Source organism: Rissa tridactyla, chromosome 19 (genome assembly GCF_028500815.1).
Source record: "Rissa tridactyla isolate bRisTri1 chromosome 19, bRisTri1.patW.cur.20221130, whole genome shotgun sequence".
In the NCBI taxonomy this organism is placed as follows: Eukaryota; Metazoa; Chordata; class Aves; order Charadriiformes; family Laridae; genus Rissa; species Rissa tridactyla.
Window position 1 is genome coordinate 4175529 of NC_071484.1, and position 13391 is coordinate 4188919.

Below are 13391 nucleotides of genomic sequence, written 5' to 3' on the forward strand. Positions count from 1 at the left end.
TCTCCCCCCAGTGCTAAAACCTTAGGAAACCTGTTGAGTGCTGAACGCTTTCGTTGTTGGGTTGTTTTTTTTTTTTTCTTAATGGCCGTAAAATTTTCAGATTTGAAATCACTGATGCCAGCTTTTGTGTTTTAAAGGTTCAGGCTTTTTGTTGCTTTTCTCAACTCCCCAGCATCCTTGTTATAACTGAGGAATCTCGGCTCTCTTTTTTGTGGATGTGTTACATCATGTCAATCCGTTTCTAGACCTCATGGCAGTACAGAAATGCTAGGAAAGATGTAGTTAGAGTATTTCACAAGCCTGAAAAGCAGAGGCAAAGGAAAAATCACCAAAACCACATTTAAAAGCTCAGGAGCTTGACTTCTGGCGTTTTATCTTTTCAAAATTCAAGACAAAGAACTTACACGCTGTGTTCAAATCTCTATAAAATCTTACCTAATTTTGGTGAAATCTAACATGGGTTAAAAGCAAAGCTGTGATGCGAAGGCAGGGGTTTTGCCCTTATTTTGCTGCGCGCGCCGTGCTGGCTGGAGGGGAGCTCTCGGAGACTGCTCCAGCCGAATTCAGTGACAGAAAATGGCTGCTGCAGCTGAGGAGTTCTTCAAAACATGATACATCAAGTGCAACGTGCCAAGGAGATCGCTGACGTCCAAGGAGGCCAGTGCAAGAAGACGAGAGCTGCCACGGGGGATGTAATGGGAAGCATTAACACTGGCTGATGGCAGACCTGGAGAGCAGGATGCTGGACGGGAGGAGTCTGGCGGAGACGATGGTGTAGGAGGGCTGGCTTGCCCCCATGGATGAGATAATATTTGGTCGGCCATGTACGTACTGCGTCGCTCACAACCATCCCGTCGCCAGCGCTCAAACCAGCTCCTCTAAAAGCACCAGGGGCTCTTACGAAGTTAATGAAAAAGGAGGGGGGGAAACGGAATACTTTTCCTGTGTCACTCGAGCGCGGGCTGGAAGGAGGAGTTTTCCTGCATGAGAATTCTTGGAGATCCAAATATTCTCTTCTCTTGCTGGGCCAGAAAGTCAAACGTATTGAAACCGTTCACAAACTGAAATGCCATGGGGAAAATCAAGTTGAGGTTGATAGAATTTCGGCCTCCTAACCTTAAGCATTGTTTTAGTTTTGATGCTTTATAGGCTTTTAGAAGTAGTATCTTAAAAGTCGACATTAGAATTTTTAAATTAATCAAAAAATTTCCTATACAAAATTATTAAATATTTACATATTCCAGACACTTTGAATTAGAAAACCTTTCCCTGTAAAAACGGAAAGTCACAAACTGACCTTTTCTTGCCAGAAGCGCATTCTAATAACTTGGCTCTTCTTGTTGAGAAAGCAGAATTAAAAAAACAACAACAGTCTTCCACTTCTCTGCTGAGTCCCAACCTGGGGGATTAGCTCCCGCAGGAGATAACACCATAACAAAGAGTCCAAGCGTGCTGTGTGTTATCACCGATAAATATATTTTTACCTTAGAGACCATTGCTGTTGCAGGGAACCCGCTCTTGGTTGCACCGTCACAGCACGGGAAGAAGTACCAGGCTGGGATGGGTGGTGCATCCCTGCTCAAAGGATGGAAATGGAGTGCAGGAGGAAAAACCTCGGAGGTTGCTGACTTACGGGCTCTGGCTGCCCTGGGAAATCTGTCTGGTAACTTACAGCCTACGGAGGCTGTCGGATAAACTTGTCTGAAATCCTCTTGTACCCATCTGGCACTCAGCAGACAGCAGGACATACCCTTAAAGGCTGCTCCAAAATTTATGCCTGTGGCCAGAAACACAGTTTCAACTTGATGCCTGGATTCTCTTCTGCGCCACAGAAAGACGAGCTGCCACGTCCTGCAAAGGAAACTGCAGCTGGAAGTGTTGCTCTGAGCTGCTCTTTGGAGGACGAAGGTGGAGAGGACGGTATTTGAGTTTGCAGCAGATGAGTAGGGAAGGATCATAGAATGGTTCAGGTTGGAAGGGATCTTAAAGACCATCCGGTCCCACCCCCTGCCCTGGGCAGGGACACCTCCCACCAGACCAGGCTGCTCAAAGCCTCGTCCAGCCTGGCCTTGAACCCCTCCAGGGCTGGGATTGTATGGCTGGCCAAGGAGAAGAAGAAAGGCTTTGTGGACTGAAAATCCAGGAGCCGAGCTGAGCCAGTGGAGCCCTTGGATAGGAAGCCCCACAGGCGGTCTCCCCAAAGCCCCCCCAAAACATACTTTAGAGGACGTGCTCCATCCCTGAAACACAAGCGAGAAGAGAAACTCCAACCCTTTTGCAGAGCACCGAGGTACATGGGGCAGGGCAGGTCACGAGAGGAGGATGGTGCAACCTCAGCTTATCGGGTTCATTATCAGAAGTCACCACCTGCCTCTGCAGCCTGACCCCGGCAGAGCCCAGGACTGCAGCCACGGGTCCCATGTCCAAAATCGGCGGGATGTCTTTTAGGAAACATTCCTGCAGTAAACTCTCCAGGAGGCTGGTACCTCCCTGGGCATCTGGTCCTGCCAGAGGGCAGAAGAGCAGGGTCGTTGATCTGTCTGACTTCGGTGAAAGCGATAGCGAGCCAAGCGCCGTTAGGAAATTATAACCCCACAGTCTTTTTCTGTTATCCTGTCGGAAAAGATCGAGGGCGATGTGATCGCCAGCAACGCGTGGGAGAGGAGGAAGAGCCTCAGCAAAGCTCCCTCCAAAAAAGCAGGAGAACTATTAGATCAAAGCGACCCCCATCACCCCTAAAACACAAAACCGGGCAGATGGTGCCAGAGATCCGGTGTTATGGCACCCGATTCCTGCCCGGCGCTCGAGGGGGTGAAGGTGGAGGCGTTCGCGGGGGCGGGGGTCCAGAAGAGCCGAGGGGAAGTGGGTCCCTTTGCGGAGTGTAAGGGCTCCCAGATCTTCCCCTCCTTCCCCCCACCATCAAACAGAAATGCGCAAATGAAATTTATACCTCCCCGAACAATGTTAACTGCGAATGGTACTAATTAGCGCTCTCCTAAATGGCAGTGATTAGTTTACCAGCTGATGGAATATTTACTCTAGAATTTTTTCTTTTTTTTTTTTCTTTCTAAAAAAAAAAAAAAAAAAAAACAAACAAAACACAACACACAAAACGATATTTATTTATTTATTTTACAAATTCCTGCCGCTGGTTGTGCTGAAAATGTGACTCACGCAGGGGGAGCTGAAACTGGAGTGTCTCTTCTACTGAAAAAAAAAAAAAAAAAAACCCACACAAAACAAAACGGATTAAAGCACAGGAAACATATCTTGTGAGAATAGACAGGCGCTTCGAAAGCCATTTGCAACCTCAAGTTAACAAATAAGGCCGGGCTCGATGCGCGATAAATTCACAATTTTTAAATAATACGACTTCCCCCCGCTGCCTTGCGAGAGCGGGTTTTTTCTCCGCACCGTTCCGCCAGCTCTTCTCCTCCGCATCGTCGCGTTTGCCAAACTGGTAGGTTCCAGTTGGGTCATAAATCGCTCACTGTCGGACGCGCTGTGACACGGAGGTGACGGATGTCCCTCGGCTTTCCCTGCCCCGCCAATCCCTTCTCGGGGAAACCTCCATGGCTAATCCGCGCCTGCCTCCCCTCGGACGGGCCCGGCCACTTCCCTTCCCAACAAACCTCGGGGTTTTCGGGTGGTTTGGTTTTTTTTTTTTTTTTTCCTCCCCTTTCTCCCCTGCTTGTTTGCTTTTCAGAAAGCTGATTCAGCCTTAAAGCTGAGCGGGCGTCAACACCCGGCAGCGGCGTTTCGCGTTCGGCCCAGGCCACCCGGGAGAAAGGCGAATAAACGGCGATGTAATCACTCATTTGCAGCCAGGATGAGCCTTTATTTTGATGATTTTCCTATTCTGGGTTTTTTTTCCCCCCCCGCTGGCAGCCTGGCCGTAGGAAGGCGAGGGTGGACAATGGCTCTCGGGAGCTGCCGGGGTTGTGTATCCATCTTTGCTCAGCCCCTGAGGAGGGGGTGAACGGGACCAGGCCCCCATCCCGGGGGGGGGGCTTGGGGGGGTCCTGTGTTGGGGGGTGCTGGGGTGTCCTTGCCCCCTCCCTCAGGGGGGTGAGGGTGGGTTTGGGAGCGAGGTGGCTCCTGGCTATGGGAGATGGAGACTGGGGAGAGAGGGTGGACACCCCCCCCTCTGGGGACAGTGAGGGGGGGGAAGGGGAGGGGGGGGGGGGGGCAGGTCATCCTCTGCTCCCCTGAGGGGGAAATGCCCCCAGGCCTGCCCTGACCCCCCCGCTTTGCTCTTGCACCCCCCCCTCGCCTGTCCACGCCCCAAGGCTGGATCTGACCCCACCTTGTGCCTTGTTTCCCCCCCCCCCCCCCCCCCCCCGACCCCCACAGGCATCCTGACTCCATCCCAACCCTGTGCTGCCCCCCAGGTCTTTGTGGACCCCCCCAGGCCTTTGTGACCCTCCTAGACCTCCTGCTCCCCCAGGCCTGCCCTGTCCCCCAGGCCTTTGTGACCCCCCCCTCCCAGGCCTGCCCTGTCCCCTTATACCTTTATGGAACCCCCAGGCCTCCTGCCCCCCCCCCCAGGCCCTTGTAACCCCCCTCCCAGGCCTCCTGCCCCCCGCTAGGCCTTTGTGACCCCCCCCCGAGGCCTGCCCTGTCTCCCCATACCTTTATGGATCCCCCAGGCCTCCTGCCGCCCCTTCAGGCCTTTGTGACCCTCCCGAGGCCTCCTGCTCCCCCCAGGCCTGCCCTGACCCCCAGCGCCCACTGACCCCACCTTGTACCTGCTGCCCCCCCCGCCCCTGCCCCCCCGCCCCTCAGCGCAGGCCCCGCCCCTCCCTAGGCCCCGCCCCCTCGGTGACCTGCCCCCCCCCCCCCCCCGCGCTGACCTGCCCTCCGCGCCCCTCCCCCGCCCTCGCGCCGCCGTGCAAATCTCGCGAGACGGCGCGCGCTTTCACCACAGTGTGTGTGTGCACCAATCGATCTGAGCCGGGCCGGGCCGGGCCCAGCGCCGCGGGGAGGGGGCGAGCACCGGCCCCGCCACCTGCCCGCGCCCCGCCGCCCCCCCCCTCCCCCCCCCGAGCCCTCCCCACCTGCCCGGCTGCAGCCGCCTGACTAAACCTCCCTCGGGCCTTTGTCCCTGCCCGCCAGGCCTTGCGCCTCGCCTCCGGTCTACGCGCGGCCCGGCCCGGCGAGGTTTCTTACGCGAGGCCGGGGATCCGCGGCCTATCCATCCCTTCTCGCTCGCCCCGTCTCCTTCCCCGCCCCGCAGCCGGCGAGGGGCGAGCCCCCACCTTCCCCCCCGACGACTGCTGCCGCCGCCCCCCTCCCCTCCGCCCTCCTCCCCCGCGTGGAGCCCGGGTGCCCGCAGCGGCGGCGGCGCCTCGCTCACGAGAGGCCGCGGAGCCGCCCCTGGCCTCCCCCTCCCGCCTGTGCCGCCGCCGCTGCCGCCGCCGCAGCAGGTTCCCTCCCTCCCCCTCCTCCTCCTCCTTCTCCTCCTCCTCCTCCTGCTCCTGCCCCCGGCGGCGGCGGGATCCGAGCGGTGCCCGGGGAGCGCTCGGCCCGGGCAGGAGGGGAGAGGAGCGGCGGGGCGGCGGCAGGAGCAGCAGCAGCGGCGGCGGCAGCGCCAGGTGAGAGAGCCCGGGGGCGGCGGGAGAAGCGCGGGGACCCCCCTCGCCTCCCTCCCCGGCGCCGGGCCCGAGGCCGCCCCGGGAGCGGCGAAGCCGGGGGCGGCGGTGGTGGTGTGGTGGGGCGGGGGGAGCCCGGGCAAGGACCCTGGGCCGCGGCGGAGGCGAGGGGCGGAGGCTGTTAAACGCTCGTCGGGGCCGGTCCGGGGTCACGGCGGAAGGGCCCGAGGCCTGTGCCCCGAGGCGGCGGGAGCGAGGCCTGGGCCTCGGGTGCCCGCCTCGCCGGGGCACGGCGCAGCGCAGGCCCCGCGGGCTCGCAGCGAGGCCCGGCACGGCGGGCGGGGGGTAAGAACGAGGCGGGGGGGGGTCGGCCCGGGGGGAGCGCGGAGGCCCCGGGCCGGCGGGGGAGGTGAAGGGGTGGGCACGGCCTGTGGATCCCCGGCCTGGGAGTTGAGGCGGTGCTGCCTGGGGTGCCGGGGAGGAGGAGGAGGAGGAGGCAGGCCGAGGCGGTGCAGCAGCTGGCAGTGGGGCAAGGCTGCTCACTCACCGGCTTATTTTGAAACGCGTGCCTCTGTTTCCCGAGTGGGGAGGGAGGATGGGAGGGGAGGGGGTGGGATGGGAGAGAGGTGCTGAAAATCACCCCGCAAAGGAGCCGGGGAGGGAATGCCATCGCTTGCGGGGAGGGATGGAGGGGGGTCCGGGGCAGGCCCCGGGAGGGAGCTTGGCCCTGCCGTGGGGCTGGGGAGGGGGAAAAGGCTCGGGAACTTGTGGCCGTCCCTTCCCCAGGCCGGCATCCCGGCGTGGGGATGCGATTCCTTCCCGGATGGTCGCCCTGTGCCCCGTAATGGGCGAGAGACCTGGGAGTACTTTAACATCTTTGCGTTCATGGCTTGCCTGTCATTTTCCTCGCTGCACAGATTTCCTGTTTTGAAAACTAGGCTTGTAGCTTTGTTGGGGTTTTAAAACCAATAGTAGAAATAGGGTTCTTTAATAACCGCATTTAGTATCCCATTAGTTTTTGAGGCTTGTTACTGGCTTGGGAGAGCAGTTGTAAATGCCCCTGGATGGATTTGCTTTGCCCCCTTAACTCATATCTGCAGCGTTTGGAGGAAATGGCAGGGACAAAATGGACAGTTAATAAAAGGAACAATTGTATACTGCCTATTCTAGAGGGCACTTGCTGCCCTTCAAGAACTTTCCTCATCGCATATGCTCTTTATACAGCAAATCTTTATCTTCTATCTCTTTTTTTTTTTTTCTACCTTAGTCCAGAAAATGAAACTGGAACAGACATTTCTGGAAATGAACTTGATTGGTGCAGTTGGGAAGATGTGATTCACAGTTATAATGAACGTTGAAATTTGTCCCATTTTTTCGCAGTTCAGTATTCGAATTGTGTATTTTCTGATTTTTAATCTGTTTACGCAACTATGCTGGGTTGTTTTTTTTTAACCCTTCAAATAATGGCATCCGTTGTGTTGGATTGCCAGGAGGTACCCCAGGTACATCTAGTATGTAGAGGCAGCTGTTACTCTAGAGGTGTCTTTTTACTTGATAAAGTAAAAGGTTTAAACAAGCATTATTTTCTTCTTATAACCCCTTTCTGTACTTGGAAGAACCAAAGCTGTTGTCAGTGAAATCTGGAGTTTGGGGAGATGTAGTATTTCCACGATTGGCCAAAAATAAATTATGGGGTAAAGAATTTTGCTTTTTTTTTTTTCTGCTAGTCATGCAGCACGGATGAAAAGCTCTGAAGCTTTTAGTCATAACACTCTGGTCCCATGTTTTCCTTCTAATAAAGCATCCAGTGGGAGAATGTGACATAATTGGTTTCTTGGATTTAGAGATCTTGAAATGGCTGGTACAACAGATAGAAGGGGAAACTCTCCAGCAGGGTTATGGTTTAAATACAGTAATATGGTGGCAGAGTCATGTTATTATTGCATGGTTATCTTGTATTTCGCTTGCAAGAAAATGCTTTCTACGTGGTTATGCTGCAGAACAGGCACTTTTGAGCCTCGTCAGTGGCACGGAATATTAAATTTCTCTCCGTTCCTTGCATTGCATAATCTGAGTGTTGTTCTCCCATAGCAGCAGAAATGATGGAAGAATTGCATAGCCTGGACCCACGAAGGCAGGAGCTACTGGAGGCCAGGTTCACGGGAGTCGGGGTTGCTAAGGTGAGCGTGAGTACTGTTGGTAACAGGCATGACTGCTTATCCATCCTGCACTGCACTTTGGTTTTTTTCATTTCTACACTGGTAATTTTGCTTTGCAAGCAGAATGTTTTGTGTTAATAGTTGTGTTTTGAATGGTAATTTGCTTGAAATATGTTTAAGAGGAATGAAAATGGGATCTCTATGAGCAGATGTTTTGCTATACAGAAGATTTTTGGGTTCTGATTAAGTTCTTAGGAGTTGCTCCATCTTAAGGCAGCTTGTACACCCCCAAAAAACCATGACAACTTCATCTTTGGAAGTGGGAATCTCACCTGTCTCTTCCTTTCTCCAAGAATGCATTTGAGAACTGAATTTGGCCACTTGTTAGATACAGTTTCAAGTTTACTGTGTTCGATACAACATGTAACCAGACTTAATATATTCAGGAATTTGTTCACTTCTCTGTGAGTGCAGCGTGCTAAAATTGGGTACTCGGTCGCATAGAACACACACGCACAAAAGTATTTGAAGGTAAGCTCTCCTGATCCACAACCTGCTAGTAAAATCCCATCTTTGTCCTCACGTGCAACTGCATAACTGTTCAGTAGCTGCCTTTTTTGAGTAAGGCGCTTCAATAATAACATTGTGTGGTTGCTTTATAAATTAGCATGAAGCTGTTAGTTCTCCAGATGTTGTTGGTAGTGCTAATTGGTAGTCTCTCTCAGAGCAATGAAATGGTGGCAGAACTCCTCTTAAACTAGGTCAGTGATAAGGAGTTTACTTTTGAGGAAGATACTGAGTTTTAAACAACTTCAAGGTAGATGGTAAAACAACGTATCGTTGTTAGATAATCTTCAGAAACCTCTTAGAATTATATTGAGAAGAAACTTTGTAGGTGCTGTATTTCTTTAGAAAAATTCAAAGCCAATCAGGACTTGAAAAAGGGCTTAGTCTGAGTTCATACTTGTCTTTCTGATCCGTACTTCAGTCAGGACCCACACAAGGTTAAGCTTTGAAAGGGAACATGAGAAAGTAAAATGTTCAGCTGTGAGGTAGTGTAGTAAGGAAGATTAACACTAGAAGTTGTTAAGGGATAACAATTTCAGTTACTGAAGTAAGAGCGTGGGGTATTTTTGATCTTTTGCCCCACTCTTAAGACTTTTTTTAATCTTAAGGCTTTTACTAGCATAAAAGCTTATGCTACATAAGGTATTTATGATCTTGAAAGACTTGTTTTATACAACATTACAACTTTTTATGTACTTTTTCATCTGTTTCTTGTCTCTTCCCGCCATGTATGTCACTTTAACATCTTTAGCTGTACCAGTACAGATAACTTTCTAGACTAGCTAAGACTTAGAAGCATAGACGCTGTCGTTGCTTTAAAACAGTGCCAACGTACTCAGTGCTCACAAAGAATGTTAGGAACTATTCCTTTTAAATTAACAACCTTTAAAAGATACAGGAAAGCAAGTCTTAAGTATGTTTTCAATATGTTTGGAGCAGAAAGTACATGCCCTTTCTCTGTAGGGTGAATACTGAAAACTCATTTTTGTTCCTAAAGAATATCCAAGTAAAAAAGCCTCATTTCTTGGAGGCTTTGCTTTGAGCAAAGCTGTTCTGTTACCAAGTTTTATTTTTACCTGTTGTTATGTAGTATAGAGTTTTACTTTGTACTAGTCAGTAAACTGTTAAAGTGCATTACACTTATTTCAAACAATATATATTTATTTACTTGCATACTTGCTAATTTGCAATAGATCAGCCAACCGTTGATATGAATTAGCATGACTCTACTATGTTGCAGCAAATCTTGGTTGCAATATTAATCTCAGATACTACATTCCCTCCCAGGTTGGTGCTTCAAATTCCCTCCCTACCCCCCCAAGTCTCCGTCCGTCATGCTCCGCACTGGCATTGGTAGGTCATTGTCTTAAAGGGAATATATTGGGAAAGCTGTGATACAATTTGTATGATTCAACTAAGATTTTTAGCTCTCTCCAATTAAATGTTTAAGGAACGCTACGTAGAGTAAGTTAGTGCCATCTAGTGGGACCGGGCCTGGCACATCCTCCTGGGATAGAAGGTATTCTGTTGCTGTTTATTGCATAAAAGGAAGAAATGTCATCTTAGATGCTCTCCTATTGGGTGAAGGCAGCAGGCAGTTGTAACTGAGCTTCCTGCCTTCCACCGACTGGGTGTATCGCTTAGTGTGCTTGGTTAGGATTCTTTAACGTTTAAAAATACAGGGTACATTTTGGACCCGCATAAAACTAATGCGCTAGTTTACGTCCTTAATACAGCTGCCACTTTAAAGCTCACTTTCCCTCCGTGTTTACAAGTAAAGAGCAACTATATGTGTTTCCGAGAAATGAATGAGACTAAGCTGATCTAGAATAAATTTTTAGGCTGCAAAGTAGAAAAAAAGCTTCTAGCCATCAGAGTCATGGGATTCTGGAAGAGCTTTCCAGTAACAGTAGTAGAGGTCAGAAATCCTAAACTGTTTTGGAAACAGCTGTGTGCTGTCACCTCCTGTGGTAGCTGAAGGCACAACCCCAAAGACTGAGGTCGTTTGCAGTCCCAAATGCTTCAAAATTCTGTTGCAAGTCTGTGATGAATTATCTTACTTAGTAGTTGGAGAATATATTTCTCTAGAAGCTTGGAGTTAATACGTGGAAACAAATTTATGAGCAAGGAATGTTTCTAGGCAACTGTTATACTCATGTGGTTCATCCAGGTCACTAGATAGCTTCAAAAAGCCAGTGATGCTTTAGATGTCTATTCTTGCCATATGGTAAAGTGCCTTCTTCCCCAAATTTGCAGAGCAGCTCCTTGAATTAACGCATGACTATCTGACAGCTACCAGTATTCCTGCTTATTTAGCTCCTGTTTATGTTTACTTACTGGGGAAAGTCTAAGCACATTCACTTGAAGCGTTTTTCTGACTAATCATCTCAGACATCTTCCTTGGGTCAGTAGGTACAGGAGACAAAATGTAGTTTGTTTCTGTAGATAACATTGTTTTAATTTTGTCTGTTCTCATCTTCTGCCTCCATTGCCCCTCTTTGGGTGCTGCCTTTAAGATATCAGGTGGGTTAACTCCAAAGGATTTGTGTTATTTCCACAGACTTTTCCTGGATAAGAATTGGAATAGGTAGTTGTGATGGGTGACTCTGTATTTGCACATGGCTTGTCTGAGGCTTATCCAGGGTGGATCATCACAGCAGCGTGCGTATCTTCTACAAGCTTGGTCTTTAAAAGATCTTCAAATGAAGTTGTGTGCATCCCTTCATTATAGCTAAATTAAAAAGGCTGAAGTATTTCTAGAGAGAGTAACCTTCTCTGTCGTGCTGTAGGAACCTTTTAGATCCAGATGACTCTGCTAGAATTGAAGAAGTATTGGTCTTGGTGGTAGCTAATGCTCCCTTTCCTCCCTCTTTGAGGTATCGTAAAGACGGAAATGAAAATAACCTGAAGAGTGTCACTTATGCTGCAGAACATCTGCCTGCAAAAAGAGAATTGCTCTTAAGAAGGAATAGAATTTACTGGTTTTATTTTGGTTTTTACCCTTCCTTTGTCACTCTAGCAGTCTTGGTCAGTTAAGTAAGTACCAGTTGTGTGGTCTACTTAGCAAAGTTTTTAGCAGCGAAGTTACGGAGTTGAGAATTTGTGTTTGAGAATAATCATGTCTTACTTGGAGGGAAGTGGTTGCACAGTAAAGGTCCTTAACAGGTGTCACGTGCCACCAGAAGAACTAGTTAATAAGAGATTTGAAACTTAGCATTGAATTTATCAGCTACCACAGAGGTGCCAGGACTTTATGCCAGATACTTGAAAATTGTTTGGATGCTTCCGTGTGCAACTTTACTTATTTCAAATGTGTTGTCTGGCTACTAGAGCCCAGAAATAGTTGTCGGGTCTCAGTTTTCTTTCTGCCCCTGAACTGAGGATTAGGGGGAATTGCGTGACCCTTCTGTCCAGTTTGCCATCAGTAAAGTACAAATACGGTTTTTTCAACCTGAGAGAACTCTTGGGGCATAATGGAAGCCAAGCAAATCCTGTTGCAAACCTGCTTACCCATCTGATACAGGGGAGATTACCTGTGAACTTCTGATAGTAGATGAACTTCTCGTGGCAAAAAGACCCAGGTGATTTGGGGGTTTCGTTATTGGCTGTAATACTGAGCTTTTCCAAAAGCCCAATTAAGAAGCAGGCTGTAATTCTCATACTTATGTGATGCTTGAAATAAGATAAGAATATGTTAATTAAACCTGATTTATACAGTAGCACTGGACCAGAGTAACTGGAAAACCATTCAGCCGTTTCACTTTGGTGTAAGCCTGTGTGGAGTCAGCACTAACTTTTAGTGGAATTGAGGATTGACTTTTTCCTTTTGAAATCTCTTGATTTGCTACAGAATTTAGAAGAACTTGGGCTACCTTGGCTCGAGGTAATGAAGCGTGTCTCCGTCATTGAGCAAAAAAATTTTGCAATGTGTGTGTCGCTGTAAGTCCGCTTTGGAGACTCTGGCTAGGCAGCTTGGAATTCTAGGGCTCTCTTTCAATACGAGGAGTTGGAGAGCACAAAATGGAGACCAACCGATGTAAGAATTATGGACTGGCCTGAGGGATCACTTTTGGGAGCTTGGCGAGGCTGAGGAAATGCACAAGTCAAGCAAGGCGGTAGATAGGCTTGAAGAGGAGATAGGTAGGGGCAGCCTGAGTCAGGCTAGCTTTGTTATGGAAGACCCGATGGGAGCTATTATCAGGCGAAGCAGTTTTTATTGAAACTTCAGCCATTGTGCCTCATTTGTGGCCTTTCCAGGAGTCTTGCAAAGGGAGAAATGACTAACCAACTCGCGTGAGTGGACAGATTTTAATTTCTTGCCTTTGAGTAGGAGTCTTGAAAGCGCTTGCTACTGCTGCATCCACTTCTCAACATGGAGGTTTTGTTGTGCATAGGTAGGTCACGGACTTAGAAGCAGCAGTTGATAGGTGAATCACAAGGGAAAAGAGCATGCCAGCTTATCTCAGACAGAAATTCCTTGCGGAGGAGGAAGTGTGTGCTGTTCTTGTGCTTGTCATTTGGGTAAACACTATAGAAACTATTAGCTTATTTCAGATGACCCACGTATTTTGAATTTTTGCTGAGCCCCATCACCGGTTCTCTTGACAGGGTACAGCGGATGAGTGGGCTGTAAGTGAGACCAGAGAAGTGCGGTATTATCCCAAAGTAGTCTATGCTAGAAAAGCCAGATGCCAGTGCAGATGACTTCTTCAGGAACAAAATTTATAAGCCCTTCCTGTGTAAACTATTACATGTTTATTATCCCCTACTGCTACTTCCCCAGCAATATTCTGATGTTAGTATTTCTTGCCATCGCTTACTTGATTTTTTCCAAAATTCAGGTTTGTTCCTTTAATTCCTTTTGTGTCATGACCACTTGTAATGGTATGCTAAATTAAGTACTGAACATTTATCCGATGTCAGTTGCTGAGTTAAATATAAACAGTTAGGAATGATAAAACATAAATTTGAAGGGTTTGGGTTTTTTTATACACACACTCGCTGACTGTTAGTTGAGGGGGAGGTGCTCAGATGTATGGTTTCTCATATCCATTGTCTAAACCTGTTGCTATAA

General features: G+C 49.2%; 1 protein-coding gene across 10 annotated transcripts in view; it reads left to right on the top strand.

Moving 5' to 3' along the window:
* Window positions 1–5052: 5052 nt before the first annotated feature.
* The window catches only part of TLK2 (tousled like kinase 2), a 45044-nt gene continuing 36705 nt past the window's right edge, over window positions 5053–13391 (top strand). For 3 of the 10 annotated variants that reach the window (XM_054224203.1, XM_054224211.1, XM_054224213.1), the window contains exons 1-3: window positions 5054–5594; window positions 7683–7771; window positions 9605–9670. In XM_054224203.1, the coding sequence (XP_054080178.1) occupies window positions 7691–7771; window positions 9605–9670 (147 nt within the window). In that variant the 5' untranslated portion in view covers window positions 5054–5594; window positions 7683–7690. Of the gene's footprint in view, window positions 5595–5814; window positions 5937–7682; window positions 7772–9604; window positions 9671–13391 lie in introns of those variants that run through there. The other 7 variants (XM_054224210.1, XM_054224212.1, XM_054224205.1 and 4 more) reach the window with 6 other exon arrangements.